The 19812-nt window shown below is 52.0% G+C and overlaps 8 protein-coding genes across 8 annotated transcripts; 6 read left to right on the top strand and 2 right to left on the bottom strand.

Annotated features, from left to right (window-relative positions):
- Positions 1-155: 155 nt before the first annotated feature.
- TRIVIDRAFT_179973 (uncharacterized protein) lies at positions 156-1457 on the bottom strand (the record flags this gene model as incomplete). The annotated part of the gene is made up of 1 exon (XM_014101392.1): positions 156-1457. One exon carries the CDS (start codon positions 1339-1341, stop codon positions 379-381), a length of 963 nt encoding a protein of 320 aa, XP_013956867.1.
- A 252-nt stretch (positions 1458-1709) lies between these two features.
- TRIVIDRAFT_170209 (uncharacterized protein) lies at positions 1710-2542 on the top strand (the record flags this gene model as incomplete). The annotated part of the gene is made up of 2 exons (XM_014101391.1): positions 1710-1900; positions 2021-2542. 2 exons carry the CDS (start codon positions 1763-1765, stop codon positions 2354-2356), a joined length of 474 nt encoding a protein of 157 aa, XP_013956866.1.
- A 560-nt stretch (positions 2543-3102) lies between these two features.
- Positions 3103-4266, top strand: TRIVIDRAFT_60504 (uncharacterized protein; the record flags this gene model as incomplete). The annotated part of the gene is made up of 1 exon (XM_014101390.1): positions 3103-4266. The coding sequence occupies one exon, from the start codon at positions 3103-3105 to the stop codon at positions 4264-4266; it is 1164 nt and encodes a 387-aa protein (XP_013956865.1).
- A 3668-nt stretch (positions 4267-7934) lies between these two features.
- On the top strand, positions 7935-10586 carry TRIVIDRAFT_113638 (uncharacterized protein; the record flags this gene model as incomplete). Its single annotated transcript, XM_014101389.1, has 3 exons — positions 7935-8183; positions 8557-9889; positions 9976-10586. Coding segments are annotated over 3 exons (2193 nt in total), but the record flags the coding sequence as incomplete, so codon positions are not given.
- Positions 10587-11559: 973 nt separating this feature from the next.
- On the top strand, positions 11560-12482 carry TRIVIDRAFT_230640 (uncharacterized protein; the record flags this gene model as incomplete). The annotated part of the gene is made up of 4 exons (XM_014101388.1): positions 11560-11565; positions 11659-11883; positions 11963-12021; positions 12075-12482. 4 exons carry the CDS (start codon positions 11560-11562, stop codon positions 12097-12099), a joined length of 315 nt encoding a protein of 104 aa, XP_013956863.1.
- A 710-nt stretch (positions 12483-13192) lies between these two features.
- On the top strand, positions 13193-14371 carry TRIVIDRAFT_27891 (glycoside hydrolase family 61 protein; the record flags this gene model as incomplete). The annotated part of the gene is made up of 2 exons (XM_014101900.1): positions 13193-13379; positions 13446-14371. The coding sequence occupies 2 exons, from the start codon at positions 13193-13195 to the stop codon at positions 14369-14371; spliced, it is 1113 nt and encodes a 370-aa protein (XP_013957375.1).
- Positions 14372-16422: 2051 nt separating this feature from the next.
- TRIVIDRAFT_28189 (secretion-related small GTPase) lies at positions 16423-17441 on the top strand (the record flags this gene model as incomplete). Its single annotated transcript, XM_014101387.1, has 3 exons — positions 16423-16452; positions 16612-16879; positions 17128-17441. 3 exons carry the CDS (start codon positions 16423-16425, stop codon positions 17439-17441), a joined length of 612 nt encoding a protein of 203 aa, XP_013956862.1.
- A 794-nt stretch (positions 17442-18235) lies between these two features.
- On the bottom strand, positions 18236-19698 carry TRIVIDRAFT_60509 (uncharacterized protein; the record flags this gene model as incomplete). Its single annotated transcript, XM_014101386.1, has 3 exons — positions 18236-18267; positions 18303-18992; positions 19071-19698. 3 exons carry the CDS (start codon positions 19696-19698, stop codon positions 18236-18238), a joined length of 1350 nt encoding a protein of 449 aa, XP_013956861.1.
- Between the last annotated feature and the right edge of the window lie 114 nt (positions 19699-19812).

The following is a 19812-nucleotide window of genomic DNA, read 5'->3' as shown; positions in this document are numbered from 1 at the left end:
CGTGCTCTTCCGTTCTAAATATATATACCAATATCTCATTCATCCAATTCGTTCTAAGATCATGATTGAGTCAACCTGGGTATTTAATATAAGGGGAAATATAACTTTTCGATCCCACGGAAGGGTCTGATTTATCACTGCGGACACCACATTCTGAACAAATATTTTTGTATTATACATAAATCTGTTGTGTGGTGCACTGTACAAAGGCCATATTCACATTGCCTTCTACAATCTCAGAGGAACGAGGCGCTCCTATGAACAATGGCCCTTGTCAAATGTCCTCTGGATATTATTGCAGTTTTTTTCTTCCTAAACACATAAACAAACGCTCCTAACCGTCCCAACACCTGATGTATCAAAGCCAGGCCAGCCATCTTACTCAGAGCTCTTCTTCCGCTTCTTTTTGGGCCTGTCCTCTTCTGGCGGCACGAATTCCGCCGCTCGCTCCTTTGCCCTGTCATCCTTTGCCTGCTTCTGCTTCTCCTTGCGGTCACTGAGCGCTGCCCTGTCCTTGGCCTCCTTGCTGAGGAAGTACTCGCCGCTCTCAATCTGCTTGTCGACCTTGCTCTTCTCAGGCGCCGGCGGGAATGGCGTGTAGACCTTCTTGGCCTTGTCTGTAACCTTGAGCGGCACCCGTCTCTTGCTCAGCGTCTTCTTCTTGAAGTTTGGCAGGAAACGATCCCAGCTTTCGTTGGCCAGCTCGGGGTCCTTGGCAAGCTCACGCTTGATCATGAGCTCCTTGATGTGATAGATGGGGTGGATATTGTTCATGCAGTCCTCGACCACTCTCCGCAGCTCTTTCAGGCCCTTGTAAGGTCCCATGGCCGACACCGTGTTACCGTGGACGAGAATGTATGTCTCCGTCAGCAGCTCAAGCGCTTTGAGCGTAGAGCCATTGGGGCCCAGTATTCTCTGGCGACGCTTGACGAATCGCTCCTTGTTCCGCACCAGGTTTCGGATCTTGATGATGTCGCACGCGACGCCGTCTTCTAGGATTTTGACGGCCTGGGGAGCAGGGACGCTTCGTGCCAGCAGCTTGATGAGATCGCGCGCGTTCAAGATGGCAGCGGGATCAAACGTTTTTCTCGTCGTCTTGACCGTCATTGAACCCTCTACGAGATCCAGCGTGCAGGCGATGCCGTGCTTCTCCAGCGCCTTGGTAATCAGCGGCCATGCCTCTTTCAGGTAGACTTCGCGGTACTTGGGGAACAATGTAACGAATGATGACTCTTCGGTAAATGTGCCGCCGGCATTGTCCTTTGCAGTAAAGGTCTCGACCTTCCACTTGTCGATATCGTCGGTATCCCAGGGCTTGTCCTTTTTATGTGTCGAGGGCATCGTGCGTCTTTCTGTCTAGTCCCAACTCAAGTTGGACGTGTGTGGCTAATTTTTCGATTAATTGATGGTTGAAATACAATGCAGTGCAATTCTGTCGCACTGCACTAGAAGCGGCGTGGGAGATACGAATTTATTGTGATGAGAATCTTGATTGTGAAATGGAAATGTAGATGATATGGCTGTCAAAAATGATGGGCTCTGCTGTGTTTCCAAAAAATTTGGCGGCTTTGCCATGGGCTATCGATAAGATAAGAAAGGGTGGACCCCCAAATCACACTAGCACTACTTTGGTCTTAGCGTCTTGCCAATGGCTGCAGATGCAAGTTGCTTCAAGATTTACAAAATCTCCATCGAGAGCACGAGACGATATTGCGCATCGCCGAAACTCCAGCATTCCGCTTCGTGCAAATCCTCTCCAACCATGTCGAAAGCAAAGGGCGCTGCCGCCGGTGTCGACACCATCGTCAAGCTGATTGTGGGAGCTGGCCAGGCCAGTCCAAGCCCTCCAGTCGGTCCCGCGCTTGGTAGCAAGGGTGTCAAATCCATGGACTTTTGCAAGGTTCGTTACTCTGTGTTTTGCTTGCTGCATTGGGTCGATCATTTTCTTGATGCTTGATGCTTGATGCTTGATGCTTGCTATTTGGTATTTGCAACAGACCAAAAGCTGACTGCGGTATAGGAGTTCAATGCCAGAACAGCACACATCGTACCCGGTACACCAATGCCATGCCGAGTCACTGTCCGCCCAGATCGGTCTTTTACCTTTGACGTCAGAACACCTCAGACATCCTGGCTGCTGCTCAATGCCGTGGGAGCACCAGTGGGCAAGAAGGGAAACAGAAAAGGCGTCAGCAAGCCTGGACATGAGACGGTCGGCACCATCAGCTTAAAGCACGTCTACGAAATCGCAAAAATCAAGCAGTCAGAGCTTAGGCTGTCGGGCCTGTCGCTCGAGGGACTATGCCGGTCCATCATTTTCCAGTGCAAATCAATAGGAATCAACGTGGTGGCTTAACGATACCAAGAGACAAAAAGAAAAAGAATCGGCGTTTGATGATGGATTTTTGTGATACAGAATGGACAGGGCTGGGGAGCGGAGATGTGTATAACATATAGTAGGTGCTGCAAGATTCCGTCGAGCTGTACGATGAAGATTTGAACAAAGGCATACAATAGACATTCGGCTTGTTTTTTCCCTCCGAATCGAAGTTCCTTTCTCTCTTCCCCTCCTCCCCCCTTTCCTCTTCTGCCTTACTTCTCATTTGGCACGTGAACTTGAAACGAGGTACCTAACTTGATGTCTCGATACTCGTCCAACGACAGAGCATCACCACCAATCAAAGTCGCAGTCTGTCTGCTGCTGCCTGGGATCCAGGCCGACGGTCTTTGTCTGTGAGCCTTGTTATTGGGAATCGCCTCCAGCCACAGGACAGATTGCAGGCCTGACACCACGTCATCCGACTTGCTGCAAGTATCGAAGCCTGAACAGGGCCTCGTACCTGTGGGAAAATAAATTGCGCCAAAGGACCCATTGCTACACCAAACTCAGTTCTATTTATGGCTCTTGGAAAGCCATGGCGCGCGCCTCTGAAGAACAAGGTTCATGAATGAACTACTTTTATGCTGTAGGCCGCCTTTAAAAGAGCGGTTCTTCCCCCAATCTTTTGTCCAACGTGTCCTCCAAACCTCTGAGCCTTGCTATCAACATCAAAGCCCTGCTATCAACATCAAAACCCATAGCACGAGCGAGACGAAAGCACAATGACAGCCTTGGAATGCACATGCGGTCGCATATTCCGCGACAAGAAAGCCTTGCGGGAGCACCGAAAGGCAAAAGCTCATCACATCTGCCACCGTTGCAACAAATGTTTTCGGTCAAACAAAGAATTCACGGAACACCAAGCTCTTCGCGAGACATGCTGGCAGAATCCGGTCAAGGACATGCAATGGCACTGCTACACCTGCGGCGAGATATTCGACAGCCAAGCTGCCTCGGACAGCCATGTTGAAGAAACTGGGCACGTCGGCGTGATTTTTTGTAATGACTGTCCGAGGCTCTTCAAGACTTGGAAAGCCGTTCTGGGCCACATCAGAGATAAAGTCCATCCGGAGCCTTTCGAGCCCTCCAAAAAGTCCCAGAAATGCAGTTACGAATACTGCCATCGTACGTTTAAGGACAGAAAAGCTTTGCGGCAGCATTTGAAATCTGTCGTTCATCATCCGATTTGGAAGATGCCTTGCATGGCGGGCAAGATTGGTGGCGTGGAGTGCAATGCCTATTTCTCCAGTCCATCAGCTATGGTTGCACACCTAGAAAAGGGCAAATGTCGGTCGGGCATGGACCGGCAAAAGCTCAACAGACTGCTATTTCCACAGGATAATGAGAACCGCATAACCAATTCAAGCAGCACTTCTGAAGCCTCTGGCTGGGTCATCCTAGACGCGGAACAAGAATCAGTCTGCTCGGGAGTCATGACTCCAACCACAGATTCAGGCGAGGACGCGATACTGGCTCCTAGCAGCAGTCAGCTCGATTCGATGAGCCTTGCTGGAAAGGAGACGGCGATACTTGATTCATCGGCCGTGGAGAGCACATGTACAGAATTGCCCGCGGACCGCGTTTACATGTGCCTCTACTGTCCTGGTAGTGAGCGACGATTCGATGGAAAAGCATCTCTCGAGCAACACATGATATCTGTTGCCCACGCGTCCAGGATGTTTAACTATCCTCCGTCTCTCTTTCAAGGAGGATCTGGGGGGTCCGAGCCGAGCAAGAAGGAATTTCGAACCATGAGCGGGCTCGTTGCGCACCTTGAGAGTGGCGCATGTCGTCGCGGAGATGCGGGTCTGACAAGAGTGCTGGGGTATTTGGAGGAGAGGTTATCCGAGGACGTGGAAAACTCGCTGAAGTTGTTGAACATTTAAGATGCTTGCCAGATTGTAGCAGCACCACATGAAACGTTGGAAGTGGTTGACACGTTTCCGCTTTACAGGGCTGCCGGTGTTTGCGGGAACCTTTATGTGCAACCTTTTTTACAGTTGATAAATGGCTAATATTTGGAACCTACACGTAATTAGTTATTTAGTTATTCAATCAAACAACTGTCATATCAATACTTTACGATTTCTACCTGTAATATCTCAGTGAAAAATGCTCTGTTTCCGAATATTAGACTGGAAGCCGCATCTTGACATCCACTTGATCGATAAAGATCCAGTTGCGGCACCATGAATAAAACTGAGGAACCACTATGGACCACATATCGATGCCGTATCCATTCAGAAACAGTATCAGCATGAAGATGACATGCCAGAACTTGGCTGAGCCCACAGTGTGGGGGGAAGCGTGTACCAAAATGATCGTCATAAGGAGACAACAGGCGTTTCAAGTTGTTGCTATACATATACTCGAACACGCATATACATAGCTGATACCTAGTATATTTCTTACGACCAGGTAGTCTAATAGCTGATCGTTGAAGGCTATCAATCATCATCGCTATTCACGACTGGATGGGCATTTCCCACCGCTTACAAATTAGTCCTTATTTCCCTTCCCGGTTAATCTTCAACGGCAGCTATCTGGAAACTGGCTAGAAGAAGATCATGTTACATGGTAGGGAGATCAAGCTCAAGTGGCGATCAGGCCCCACTCGGAAACGGGCTTGTCACGGAAAAGAAAGCCAAGATGCCCATGCAAGCTTGTTTCTTGAAAATAGCGAGTTGATGCCGAATGAGGCACGTGCGTTCTGCAGCGGCATTGATGCTAATACGAGTACTAGGCTAGTAGGTAGCAAATCCTGTTGGTGAAAAATGCCTTTTAGGCATGCCAATGATTCAGTCGCCGGGCTAATGCGAGAAAGAAATTTTTTCCCCTTCGCCCTGCTTGATTGTTGGGTGGCGAGAGGAGGACGGGGATGGCTGCTTTTACGGATACACGGCGATCCCGAGAGGCTAGAATTCAATTCCAGAAAAAAGAAAATTCGAAACTTGATTGCGTTTGATTGATGTCAAGACAGACGGAAACCCACAGACGTGCAAACGAAGAGAATGAAAATACGAGTATGCCGGCAGATATCAATTGCCACCAGCGGTTGAGGGAATGTCCACCTGTGGGCTGTGGGGCCGCCTGGGATATCGATCGGGAGAGGCAAAAACAAACAGACTTACGAGGCAGTACTTGACAGTACTCGTACAGATTATTACTCGTACCTGTCCAATATGTGCAACAAGGGATGCTGGATTTGGATTTGTGCCTTGGGTGATTCTGCCCCTGTCACGACGGGCCGACTTGGGCAACGTGCGGCAATTTGCTACTACCATCCAAGTTCCGAATAGCTGGTCCTATGATCTGTCTGTGTTGTGTTGGCTCAATGCAACTCGACGAGACTAGCCGAAGGAGCAGCTGGATCTAGTAGCAACCCACCTCGAGCTTCTGTTTGCCCAGCTAGTGCCAGGGATATGCGAGATATACTTGCAGCAGATTGCGAAGCACATGAAGGCCTCTTGTGGGAGTCACATCGGATGAGATGGACCAGCGGAGGGGGCAGAGGACAGCTGAAGGCACAGATGCAGAGACGCATCATTGGAGGCGGGAGTGAATCAGCCGCTACCCCCGGTCGCCAATCACGGCCGCGGCAGCGTGCTTGTTTCCGTATTTGCGTATCCACGGAAGCTTCATTGACTCTGCTGTACGTACAAGTAGGACCCAGACGCGGGTCAGAGACCACCCGTGGGTGGGTAATAGATAGTTGCTGAGGACTCCATACAAGGACCAGACGACGGCAAGTAACAGGTCGGTTCCCCAGATAGGTAAGTCGTAGTAGGACAAGACAGCTCCACGGAGGGAGTAGCACTAATACGGTACGATATACTCGTACATAGTAAGCAAGCACACATACAAGTACAAGTAGCTCGGTGCCGAGGCATGTTGCGTCTGGATATCGACGCCTCACGATACCCGAAATGGTTTCAACCGTGGTAAAAACACAGCAGGGCTGGCAGATATGCATCCGAGAGCCGCGCAGCTAGAATCTGGCCAGCGTGGCGCTTCGATGATTCCGCAGCTCCCGGATCCAAAAATCAAGGTGAGGCAACGTATCCGATAGAGTGACGGCCAGGATGGGGGAATTTTCTAGATTGCGCCTCGAAGGAACAAACAGCCCGTAGATTTGGCTAAGGGCATCGGCGATGAGCTTTGACTCCTTGTACCTCGAGGTACCTTTGCCGCGCTGCCGGCGAGGGAGGTACCGCCGCATGAGGTATCGTGGGGCGGCAGTATCTGTATTGGGCGCTTCTCGCGGGTCCAAGGCTCCAGCTGAGGCGAAGTAGCGGTACCTCAAAAGAGGGGAAACGGTACGGCGCCTCGGGGTTCCTGCGCGGAGTGTCGTAAAAGCCGCTGCCCAAATTTCAATGGGCTTGGGGGCCCTTGTTGAGCGAGTTGGACAGTGTACTTGTATACGGAGTAAATGGGTAATGAACAAAAGACGAGGGGGACTCTCAAAGGGGGAGGCTGTACAGCTGGAAGTTACTGTACATTGCGCATGGACGGCTTACAAAGGATGGGAGCTGTAGCGGGCATCTTGATGATGACAAAACGCCAAACAACATCCATTGATTGTCCTCTTTGGGCATTACCTGCCTGCTACAGAACCTCCCATAAACAGCAACCAGCTTGCGCAAGGTACCTCGCAGTACTTTTCTCCCGTGACCGCCTCCTGCGGCTGATGGCCCTTCCGTTGCATCCTGTGAAAAGCATGTGGCCGCCTGCAGCACCCAGAACAGTACCTGTACCGGTGACGCAGCGCCTCTGCGAGGTATCACGTCCCGTCCGGCCAAGGTCCTGCCAAGCTCCCAGGTGCTGCTGCTGAGTACTATAGGTACCTCCCAGTACTCCCGCCCTTGGCCATACCGCTCGTCACCGCGCCCCCCCCCCTGCTTGGCCCCCGTATTCCAAAGGTACAGGCCGACGGCGGCGCTACTTCCGAGGGTACGGACTCCGCGCTGTACCTGTACCTGTACATCTGCAGTGGCCCGGAATCCCCAAGCCAGCAGCCCCACCATCGGCCATTCTTTTCCATCATCGCGCAACCGAAATCGAGTCGAAAAAAAAAGCGTTCGCTAGGCCACGGGCTGCGCTGCGCTACCCGCCCCGGCCCTCAAAACTTGACTCCCACAAGGTCCTGCTCGTGCCTCTGGGATCTCGTGCGTTGCGTTGCCTCACCTCTGCGGGCTCCCAAGGCTTTTGTGTTTTACGACCTGCTCCATGGCGTCGTCACAGCCCCAAAAGGCGCCCTTCCAGCAGGAAGCCGCTGCCGGTAAGTTTCCTCTCTGAGTCCGGCGCATCCGCTGAGACGCCTCAAACGCCTTCCCCCACCGGTGGATAGATTGATTGAATTTGGCGATAACGACGAGCTGTCATGGTTATCTTTGTGTGCAAAATCTAATGTCAATTACGTCTTCGAACAGATGCTACCTCTGCCGCTGCTACTGCTACTGCTGCTACCGATTTTGGAACTGCCACTACTACTGCTACTTCGGCAGACCAAATCTCTCGATCGCCGTCAAAGGAGAGCACCAGCAGCAAACCTCGCGATGGCTCGGCCTCTGTCCGCTTCTCCTCCGCCGTGGAGGAGATTGAGCCCACGGCTCCGGTTGCGCAGCCTGCCGCCCCAGCTTCCCTGAAGACGACGACAAACACTTCAGACCGCTTCGATACCTTCAATGAGATTGCTGCCGATCAGATCAAGGCTTTCCAGAAGTCCATGAACCATGGATTGCCCCTGCAGGAGCGCCGTATGAGCACTTTTGGTTTCGAGGCCTTTTCTCTGCCTGCGTCAAGGGTAAGAGCTCCGTCGCTTTTCTTCTTCCCGTTATCAAGGATAGCTGCTTCATCTTGGACCTTTTGTTTGTTTGCTCGTTTGCTTTGTCTCTGCTCTTCATTTCATACCCCTTGCCTCCCCCCCTTTGTCTGTTTGTCTCGTTGTTTTGAGCTCACCACAGCTCCGCCACGATACCGGCATCGGTTTGCGCACGTCAAGTAAAGCGGATTGATGCATATATCTAATCAGCGCACCGACTGTTTGCAATCCCGATTCATCTCCCTACGCCTCCGGCTCCCCCGGTGTCCAGCTTCTGCCCCGTCATTGTGGCCCGTGTTTCTCTACTTTGTCAACTCTCTCCCATTCAGTGGCTAACCGCGATGCCTTCTGCCAGGTCAATTCCCGTGAAGAAGGATCAAATGACTCCACGAGACTCCCGACGCCAAATTCGTCTGGCTGGCAGTCTCCTCATGGGAGCCCCCGGCTTTCCGCCTTGGCCTCTCCTCCTTTGACGCCTTCTGGATCAGATCCCGACAAGAGGTTAAATAAAGAAGCCGGCCCAACCAGTGCTCCCAGCTCCGTCAATAACGATTCTCACATCATCACTCCTCAGCCTTCTACTTCTACTTCCACCGACAAGACACTTGCTCGCACTGCCGACCGCAAACACCTCACTCATCGACCAGCCTCCTCGGACCACGCCATGTCTAGGGCCTCGTCCACAGATGACCAGCGCGGAGAGTCTAGGGCGCTCCATAGGCAGGACATGTTTTCCGTTGGGCCCAGCTCTGTCCCGGTATCTCGTGAATCCAGCCCCTCTAGGAGCGCGGCATCGTTCTACTACTCCAAGCCAATGGCACCTGGGGGCGATGTCAACGACCCCTATGCCAAAGGCCGCCGACCGCCTCAGCTGCAGCACCCCACCCGTCACTCAGTCGACCCTCGATTTGTCTTTTCCAGGAAGAAGAAGCATGGGACGTCGCCCACGTCGTCCAAAACAAGCCTCGGAATGTACACCCAGCAGTCCAAGCAGAGCGACGATTCCGGATCCAACGACGGGGCACATGGCCACGCAGCAACGGGTTCCATGTCCGATCTGAAGCGATTCTTCCGAAAGTCTGGCCACCACAAAAAGCGGGACGCATCGCCGTCGTCCATCAAGTCATCGTCCAAGTCAAGTCAGGCCAACCGCTCCACCCAACAGCTGCCTTTTGGCGACGACCACGGCCTGACATCCAAGTACGGCAAACTCGGCAAGGTCTTGGGGTCTGGTGCTGGTGGGTCCGTCAGACTCATGCGTCGAACGGAAGATGGTACCGTCTTTGCCGTCAAGGAGTTTAGAGCGCGCCACACGTACGAGACGGAGAGGGAGTACAACAAAAAGGTGACGGCCGAGTTCTGCGTTGGATCGACTCTCCACCATGGCAACGTCATCGAGACGCTGGATATCCTGCAGGAAAAGGGACGCTGGTTTGAGGTGATGGAGTACGCCCCCTTTGACCTTTTCGCCATTGTCATGACGGGCAAGATGTCGCGCGAAGAGATTCGTTGCAGCTTCTTGCAGATCCTCAACGGCGTCACCTACCTGCACAGCATGGGCCTTGCCCATCGGGACTTGAAGCTCGACAATGTGGTAGTCAGCGGCAAGGGCATTATGAAGATTATTGATTTTGGTAGTGCTCATGTTTTCAAGTATCCCTTTGAGAGCGGATCAGTTCCAGCAAAAGGTGAGTTATCTTCTTTTCTTTTCTCATATACGCCCCTCCTCTCCCCTCTCCCCCCTTACTTTCAAATACTAACAATGTTGATGCAGGCATTGTTGGTTCCGACCCGTACCTAGCTCCCGAGGTGTACGACGCCAAAGAGTACAATGCCGAGGAGGTCGACATCTGGTCTCTCGCCATCATCTTCTGCTGTATGACCTTGCGCCGCTTCCCCTGGAAGATCCCCCGCATGACGGACAACTCGTACAAGCTCTTCGCAGCCAGCCCTACTCCTGGACACGACCCCGGCAAACTGTTGCGACCCAAGTCCACCAACGATCTGTCGTCTGTGGCAGCTCGAGAATTCCTACCCGATGATGATTCGAAGCCTCACCACACGCACAAGAGGGAAGATTCTGTGGATCCCCCACCCGAACAGGTGCCGCTCCCAATTCCTGGAGTCAACGTCACCACCGAGAAAAGAGAGGTCATCCGAGGCCCTTGGAGAATTCTCCGCCTTCTCCCCCGAGAAAGCCGTCACATCATCCATCGCATGCTGGACATCAACCCCAAGTCTCGCGCTAGGATGGGTGAGATTTTGGAAGAGCCATGGGTGGCAGACACTGTCATCTGCCAACAAGTGGATAATGGAGACGTGATTCCCGCTTGTGACCACAAGCACATTCTGGAGCCGCCAAACGCTCAGCCACCAGCTCCGAAGAAGGCATAAGCTGCGACCTCATAGCGGCTTTTGATTCTTTCTTGTCATTTTTCTTGCATCATTTTCAACCGAGCATTCCTCTCTCTCTTTGTCATTTTACCAATCCGTCGTTCTCTCTCTCTCTTTTCCTTCCTTCTTCCTCTTTTTCCTTTTTTTCTTTCTTGTCTATTCTAACATTTGGTTGGGCGTTTTGGATTTACACAGGATGAAATGGCAGAATACCACGTAGTTTTTCAGAGGGGGTCCATGACAGAAAGATGCGATGCAATGTTGGATTCTCAATCAGGTGCGCGCGCGGTGTGCAATGTCTTTAATAGCAGATCAATTCCAACCTCAGGGTTATTTTACATAGTGGCATACCATTTACAGGTGATGGAGGGGATGGGCGGTTGAGGCGACACGGGGATAGACGGCGTCTGTTTTTTTGTTTTTTTTTCGTAACTTGGTACATATCAGGACATAATCTACATCCAGGTAGTCTTCAATGAAATAAGATGTCACCAAAAGCTCAACCTTTTTTGATTTTTCCTCATCAGCACCTTGACTCGGGCCGAGAAGCCTGGGAGCTCCGGATTCGGCATAGAATGGCGGGGTTGGCATTTGGAGCTACCTGAAGCTATCGCGGAGCAGAGGCCTCGGAAGAGGGGAAATCCCGAACCGACATGGCGGCAGAGAAAAAAAAATTGCCGGCTAAGCAGCAGCTGGATTCTGGAAGCCGTTCGAAGGGAAAGAGCATTTGTTGCCGATCTGAACCGCTTCTCCAGCTCATCCGCTATTTTTTCCTTCTCCATCTCCCGATAGCACCAATTGCAGGCTTCACGACCTCACTTTCGGCTTCACAATCATTCACAATGGTATGGCAGTTTCTTGAATCCTCTCCCCCAAAGTTTGCTTTCTTCCTGCAATAGTCGTAATAATGACCACACACCCCACTCTGCACTCTGCTGCTGGATGACTTGGATGTATATACGCAATGAACGTATAACATTTCGGGAGCTGTCACCGTTGTCATTGGGGCTTGGAAGCAAGGGAAAAGAAGCAATTCGCTAACGCAACGGCATCTAAACCACAGTCTGCCATCCGATCCATCCGCAACCTCGCTCCCCTCCTGGACCGCGTGCTCGTCCAGCGCGTCAAGGCCGAGGCCAAGACCGCCAGCGGCATCTTCCTGCCCGAGTCGAGCGTCGAGAAGCTCAACGAGGCCAAGGTTCTCGCCGTCGGACCCGGTGGTCTGGACCGCGATGGCAAGCGCATCCCCATGGGCGTTGCCGTCGGTGACCGTGTTCTGATTCCTCAGGTATGAGCTTGGATTCAACTAGTCTTGGACAAGGGGGAGTGTGATGAAAAGAGTAATTTGGCTGACTTGGGCATCTTAGTTTGGTGGCTCGCCTGTCAAGGCCGGTGAGGAGGAGTACCAGCTGTTCCGTGACAGCGAGTGAGTCTTGCTTACGAATGCCATCATGGTAATTGTTACTAATAAAGATACAGGATTCTCGCCAAGATCAACGAGTAAAAGAAGAAGAAGCAAAAGCAATAATACCCGACGTCATGACGAGTGTACTATACTGTGTACCATACGAATGAAAAGGAAATTATAAAAAAGACAATTAACAATTCAAAAAAACTAAACAAAATCTTTACATGACAAATTTTGAGGATATAGCGGCATCAAATACTCTGGGGGGGGGGGGGGCTTCCTTGAAGAGGGCAACTGAGAGGAGAAGATACAGAATATCTTGCATAGACTGGAAGCGGCTTGTACCATGAGTGGTGTGAAAAGTGTAGGATGAGTGCTTTATGAGTGATTTTCGCGGAGGCTGTCGGTGTTTTTTTTATACGAAATCTCCACTCATGGTGTTTATGCTTTTTTGAAAATCTTTATTTTTGGCTCTGGCTACGGCTACGGCGTGATTATACGACGTGATAGTGAATGGAGGCTTGACGCCCACATCCGGCGGCATATACATCCTCGGGCAAAGGTACAGGTTTTTTTTCTTTTTTTTCATCGTGGGACCATCCATGGGTTCTACGCTACTTATCAACGGTGCCATTCTCGCAATATGCCGCAAGCCTCGTTGGATACTTTGCGTGAAGGCTTAACTCACTCGAGGGGCCAACCGGGCCAAGTCGTACAGTCTCGCACACACAGGCGCCGACCAAACACTACAGTCCAATAGGGGATGTTGGCTGTAGACAATTCGCCTGGTTCCGGTGCAAGGTGCTGGTTTCAAGGCTGTTCCGCGACATCTTAGCAAGACACGATGATTCTATTTTAAACATCAAGTCAGAGATGGCTAATCTAAACGACAGATGAGAGGGGGAGCATGATCGGCGCAACATATAAACTCTTCAAGCCTCAGCGGGTGGCTGCGTGAGCCACCAGGGGAGAGAAACTTTGGGCCGAGACTATCGAACTATGAGAACAAAGTAGGCGGCGAGTTCACCCCTTTCTCGGGACTTTGCCTCAATGTTCTTTGTTGCCCTCCGTTTATTGGCCATCAGCTCAGAGTCAAAATCTCCCCATTCATATTCCCTGCTGGCCCCCATATCTCTCCTCTTTACGCATCAAAATTGTTCCAAAAGGTTGTGATATTTGAATCATCATCATGAAGCGCTCTATTGCTGGCCTGTTATCGCTTGGCCTTGCCTCCGTGGCAAGTGCCCATACTTCATTTACGACTCTCTTCATTGATCGAAAGAGTCAGGGAGATGGTACATGCGTTCGTACGCCTTTCGATGGCGAGACGGCCACCGTTCCAATCCGACCTATTACCTCCGATGATATGGTTTGTGGTGAGAATACACTTCTCTTGTTTCAGTCCAAATAACTGTCATTGGGCATACTAACAACACCAATAGGCCGTAACGGCACTGAAGCAGTGTCATTCATCTGTCCTGCAAAAAAAGGATCTCTTCTCACGTTTGAGTTCCGCCTCTGGCCAGATGCTCAAGCGCCCGGCAGCATTGATCCAGGCCATCTAGGCCCTTGCGCCGTATACGTCAAGAAGGTCGACGACATGTTTACAGAAAGCGCCGCTGGTGCTGGGTGGTTCAAAATCTGGGAGGACGGCTACGACCCAGTGACGCGCAAGTGGTGCGTTGATCGACTCGTCGAGAACAACGGCCTGCTGTCCGTAAATCTTCCTCGGGGGCTGCCCGCGGGATACTACATTGTGCGGCCTGAGATTTTGGCCTTGCACTGGGCCGTCCATCGCAATGATCCGCAGTATTTTTTGGGCTGTGCACAAATCTTTCTCAACAGCAATGTTCAGGGCCCTCTTGATGTCCCAAAGGATCATCTCACGAGCATCCCTGGATATGTTGATGCCACTACACCAGGCCTCACCTATGACATTTATCGGGAGGACCTACCACCATACCCAATTCCCGGCCCAAAGGTCCATGTCCCTCACGTCGATGTGCACAGCGCCATCAGGTACCCCATCCCGGCGCCGATGCTTCAGACGGCCGGCCTCATCCCCCAAGATTGCCTCATAAAGAGCGCAAACTGGTGCGGTCTGCCCACTCCGGCGTACTCGACCCAAGAAGGGTGTTGGGGGGGCGTCAGGGTGTGCTACGGGCAGAGCCGGAAGTGCAGGGAGAGCTCGCAGACGGTTGGGCAGGCCAACTGCGACCGATGGAGTCGGTACTGCGACACGATGAATACGCTGTGCGAGAGGGGCCAGTTCGTTGGGCCGCCGCCGTTTACTGAGAAGGAGGTTGTTGTGCCGGCGCCAGGAGAGATACCGGCGATGTGGAACGATGTGTTTGGGAAGAATGAGTAGAGTGTCAATAAATGTGGTTGAGGGCTGCAATTTGGTATTTACTTGGCGGTCTGGCAATGTTTTATTCCATATAGTAGCTATACTGTTAGCATGACTTCATACACCGGACCTTTTGGGATGGTGTTGTATGTCGAGATTTGGGGAGGCGAGTTTATGAAGCTGGCAATGAAGAAAATACAGTGAAAACAAAAACAAGATGTAATACATCTGCCTCGCCAACCGCCTCTTACCATGTACACTTGGTAGTTTCATCATCAAAACCCGTTGCGGTGTGAGGCTTCTTCACAGCAATTTTAACCCCCCTCAAGGTCCTTGCCACAGCATGGCGGGGCTGGATTAACCAAGCCTCCGGATACACGTATCCTGTGATGGTTACTTCATCCAGCCGTCAATCGCAGCCAAAGTCGGAGCACAACAACCCGGGACAACTCTCCATCCAAACGCCGACCGATGACGTCTTCCACTTGGAATCAACGAACCAAGCAGAAACCCAAAACAAAGGAATTCCCCCGTGTCATAGCCACAATTGCTCGTCTACCTACTTGAGGAAAAAAGAAAGAAAGAAAGAAAAAATCAGCCGGCAAATGCCAGTAGCCCCTCATCCGAATGCAGGGACCAGTGACCGCGCATGAAGGAGGAGGTACGTACCTGACTTTTGTCATGGAATGTACAGCCAAGGAGGTTCAATGTTTCAACGGTTACATGTAAGGGGCAGGACTTGGGGGCTTTGTGCATGTGCCAGTGCTAAGGTATGCAGCCTGTCCCGCTTTTGGCCTCTACTAGTAGTAGCAACTTGAGGCGGCGGGGATTCCCAACTGGCAAAGATTACGAGAACAAGGAAGACGAGTCGAGTCCCATAAAAGGATAGAGAGGGCTGCTGATTATTAGTTCATGGCCAGGACCATGTGAGGCTGCGACTGGCTGGGCCTCGCGGTGCTGGTATTGAAGGGACTGCTGCATTGGATCAATACGTTTTGCTGCCTGCCTACTGAGTACTGCTAAACTAATCCAAGTACGAGTACTGATGCTAGCAGCGATTATCTCGATGCCTGGCCCAAAGGGATCGTGCGTAGATTGCCGAGGGTTTTGGCTACTGCCTTGGCCGTGGTAGGTTATTAGACCCTGAGAAGAATATCTCTCACAATGGATGCATAGGTACACATAATACTCGTACCTGTGCAAATATATATAAACATAATGCACCGCTTATGAGTAGATGTCCAAAACACGAAGTTTGATGCATGACTTGAACTTGGGACACCGCATTATCATCCATGCATGCAATCCATCTTTTATCGATTCAGGTTGATTGACTGAGACCCCAGCCAGCTTCTACAGGCCCACGACTTCCACAGGCCCCCGGCTTCAGAGGGTCCCCCAGTGCGTTTTAGGTGGCCATCCCACTAAACATCAGCCCAGTTCCAGCGGCCGCCCTCGACCCGTCGGTACCTTGCCAGCACTTGTCGGCGCAAAGGGTACATGCGCTAGCCAGTTTACGTAGGCACCACGCTGGACGTGCATCTCGGCCAAGTGTCCCGACCGCTTCCAGCTGTCCAGATGCCAGAACCTCGATTCTGCAACCTTCACCGACGAGCCTGAACCCTCTCTCCGGCCTTTGCCACCTGCATCACCAGCTTCGCTCAATTGCGCCCGCTTTCGCCCGCGCATCGCTCCTCGTCTCCGTCTTGACGTCCTGCCTGCGTCTTGTGCAATCCAGAGCCTTTCCTTGCTCCAGCATCACCAAACAGACTCCCGCCTCGCTGCTGAGTCTTTCGCCGGATCTGCCGCCAACCCGTGTAGCAAACCGTACTCGGTACATACACACAGGTTATCTCGACGAGAAGCACCTTTTTGCACCTTTTTTTTGGGCTTGCCATCGCTGCTCCGTCGTTCTCACGGGCCGGATACCTCTTTAGTTTTCCGCCTCTGCCTTTCCCGCCTCTCCGCCACTTCGTCTCGCAGCCCCAGCGCTTGACCGTCGCACTCGAGTCGACCTCTGCACCATCTCGAACCCCCTTTATCAGGACTACATTTTGCCCAAAATGCCCGCCATGCCTAGCAATCGCAACTACGACTTTCTGGTACGACTCATTCTTCCCCCCTTTCGCTTCCCCCACCCCCTCTGGCCACGTACGGCCACTAAGCGCGGCCCCAATCACATGGCATCGTCGACGACGACGCAACCATGCCGCGATACGGAGCGAGGACGAACAAGATGCTAACCGATATGCCCTCTCTAGATCAAGCTCCTTCTGATTGGCGACTCCGGTGTTGGAAAGTCATGCTGTCTGTTGCGATTCAGTGAGGACTCCTTCACCCCGTCCTTCATCACCACCATTGGCATCGACTTCAAGATCAGGACGATTGAGCTGGACGGCAAGCGAGTCAAGCTGCAGATCTGGGATACTGCCGGCCAGGAGCGATTCCGCACCATCACCACTGCCTACTACCGCGGTGCCATGGGCATTCTGCTCGTATACGATGTCACCGACGAGCGATCATTCCAGAGTATGTCGAAACCCCCCTCCCCACTTGCTCACCGCCTTGTGTCGTTTCTCCTGCTCCCCATCTCCCCATCTATCTGTTTCCTGATGTTGGGCCTGCCAAACCGCCTCAATTCTGCGGACACGTTCAAACGGGTCCCCCCTTTGAGCAATTGTTTGCTGCAGATGCTCGGGAGACAGGAATGCGAAACGAAAAGTGGAGTTATTCTAGGTAGGCCATGGGCTGACATGCACCTTTTTTCTTTCCAATAGACATTCGTACCTGGTTCCAGAATGTGGAACAGCACGCCACCGAAGGCGTCAACAAGATCCTGATCGGCAACAAGTGCGACTGGGAGGATAAGCGCGTTGTATCCACGGAACAGGGCCAAGCACTGGCAGACGAGCTCGGCATTCCTTTCCTCGAAGTCTCAGCCAAGAGCAACATCAACATTGATCAGGCCTTTTACAGCCTAGCTGCCGACATCAAGAAGCGCCTCATCGACAACCAGAAGACCGACGTTGGAACCTCATCAGGTGTCAACGTTGGCGAGAAGAGCGAGGCTGCCAGCGGCAAGTGCTGCTAAAATGGGTCCAACAGTTGTATGCTGCACGCGCAAACGCGAGGCACGACGTTGATTTGAGAGTGTATTTGACGTATGATATAATGGAGACGGCAGCGCAACGCGATCAAGACATACGAGCTGTTTATGAGGCCTGCAGTTTATCAGCTTTGTGCCAGTAATGACATTTCGGACATGAGGGTCATGAGAGTTTCTTGACTTGAAAAAAAAAAAGAAAAATTTCCCCCACAAACTACTCGGCGACCTTTCAATCCACCCCCTACCTACCCACCTTAGAGAGAGCAAATTACGGTTCGGAGTTTTTGCGGTCTTCTTTTTCCCCTTTCATTTTCCTTTTTTTTTTCCTTTTCGTTGTCCTTTTCTCTCTCGTTTCCTTTTCTATTAATTTGGGTTTTAATACAAAAAACTATTACTGCTATTGTGTCTATGACTACTCATGTCGCGGCCAAAAGAGAGGGCCGTGCTGTTGTGTTCGCTTTGGAGTCTGGGCAACGTGGCAAAGATAAAAGAGTGAATGAACAGAAAGTGACAAGTGTCGCAATAGAGCAGAGAAGAAAGAGAAATCGAGGAGGCAGAAGGCGGGAGAGCGTCCACGACAAGGGAGGATTTATAATTTGAGATGCAGTCACGAAGAACAATGACTAAGAAGCAATGCGTGGCAATCATGATGATTGGCGGGTATGTGGCGCCAGGTGAATGGCATGGGATGTGATAGTAGATGGAGAGATAGCTACCAGTTTATTATTGATGCATGAACTAAATACCTCGCTGGCTGTGGCTGCATTGTTGTGAGCGTTCTATGATTCCAGCTCTGCCGAAACCGCCGTGCCTCTACATCATCAGCACACGCGACTATGAACCGACCCTTGAGCTTTTCCAACGTCTCGCGGTCATTGCGCCAAAAGAATGGATTGTGCTGCTTGTCCGATTCCTCCTCCTGCTCGTTCATCTCGTTTTCCTCGCTGGCCCTTCCCTTGACATTCATCTTCGCTGGCCCCTGTTCCGAGCTGCTCGTCTTGAGGTGCTGAGGCATGGAGACTTGCCACCGGAGTCCTCGGTTTTGCCCGTCTCGGCGGATGAACTGATGCAGCTCTTGGGCAGTCAAGGTAGGGGGATAAATGTCCACCATCAATGTCCAAGGCCGCTCCCCATATCCGAGGTTTTCGACTAGCCCAGCTAGACGTTTCGCCCACGGCCGCTGAAGAAAAACTTTTTTGCGCTGCATTGGAAGGATAGCTTGAGAGCCTGGCGCGATGGTAAAAGTGTTGACGAGGTCGACTAGGGTTTCTGTGCCAGGTGTGTCTGAGATGACGGCATCGCTGGTTTCAGCTGCTGCTGCTGCTGCTGGTCCTGCAGGTGGAGAGGCGAGAGAAACTTTCAGGGACGACGGAACGCTGCTTTCCCACAAGCCGCTCGCAGACCGGAGCTTGAAGCTGTTGAGCTTGTGCAGGCGAACAAGTCTATCACGGTACGAAGCGGCGGCCTGGCCTGTGCTAAAGGTGACCCAGTAGCGGCCCAGAGGTTCGAGGGTGTCTACCTTGCGTTGCTGCTGGACTAGAGTGTGGGGAGCGAGTTAGATGGTCTGAATTATCAAGTACACAAATAGAGGGAGGAGAAAAACAACTATAGTACCTTTCTTGATGGCGCTCTGCCAATTTGACAAATCGTTTGGCGCTATGCGGTAAAAGTCTGTGGCGTTGAGGTTGGGTGACAGGCCGTCTATTATGAGCATGACGAGCGACGAGTCTGTGGTGCCTCGCGGGTTTTGTATGTTCTGTCGTGGAGAGAAAGGGTTCTTTGGAACTGCGACGCCTCGTTGTCTTCTCTGCAGCTGCGGCCACTCCTGGAGAGGTGTAACGTCAGGTTCCTCTTCCACGCCTTTGCTGCCTCTATCTCTTCTGCTAACCCAAGGTCGTCGAGCTTCGCCAGTGTTTGGTTTATTGCGCAGCCGCCGACCCTGGCCGGCAGCGTCAGCCGCAGATGTCGCTGGTGTTGTCCATGTTTGCCGTCTCGGCTGTGGAGTGGAGGTCGGTCCAGTTGTAGACGCAGCTGTCCGGAGAGGAGACGCTGGCTGAGCGTTATTCAAGGAGTTCGGCGGTTCGCGACCATCGCCGTCGCCCCCTCCGTTCGTGTTGAAGCCGCGCCTTGGCCTTGAATCCTTGCATGGATGAAGAATATGGCGAGAGGAGCCTTGCCTCGAGCTGCCGCCAATGTTAGCGAGTGTCGCTGTCGCTCGAGGTGTCCATCGAGGGCAGATCATCCAGGCAGATTGCCAAAGAGAGGGCGCATTGAGCTGCTGGAAACAGAGAGAGGTGGAGGTGGAGGTGGAAATGCCAATAAGAGGATGGACGATTTGGAGGTTTGGAGTTTACGG

This window comes from Trichoderma virens, assembly GCF_000170995.1.
Source record: "Trichoderma virens Gv29-8 chromosome Unknown TRIVIscaffold_6, whole genome shotgun sequence".
Lineage (NCBI taxonomy): Eukaryota > Fungi > Ascomycota > Sordariomycetes > Hypocreales > Hypocreaceae > Trichoderma > Trichoderma virens.
This window is presented reverse-complemented; position numbering and strand designations above follow the sequence as displayed.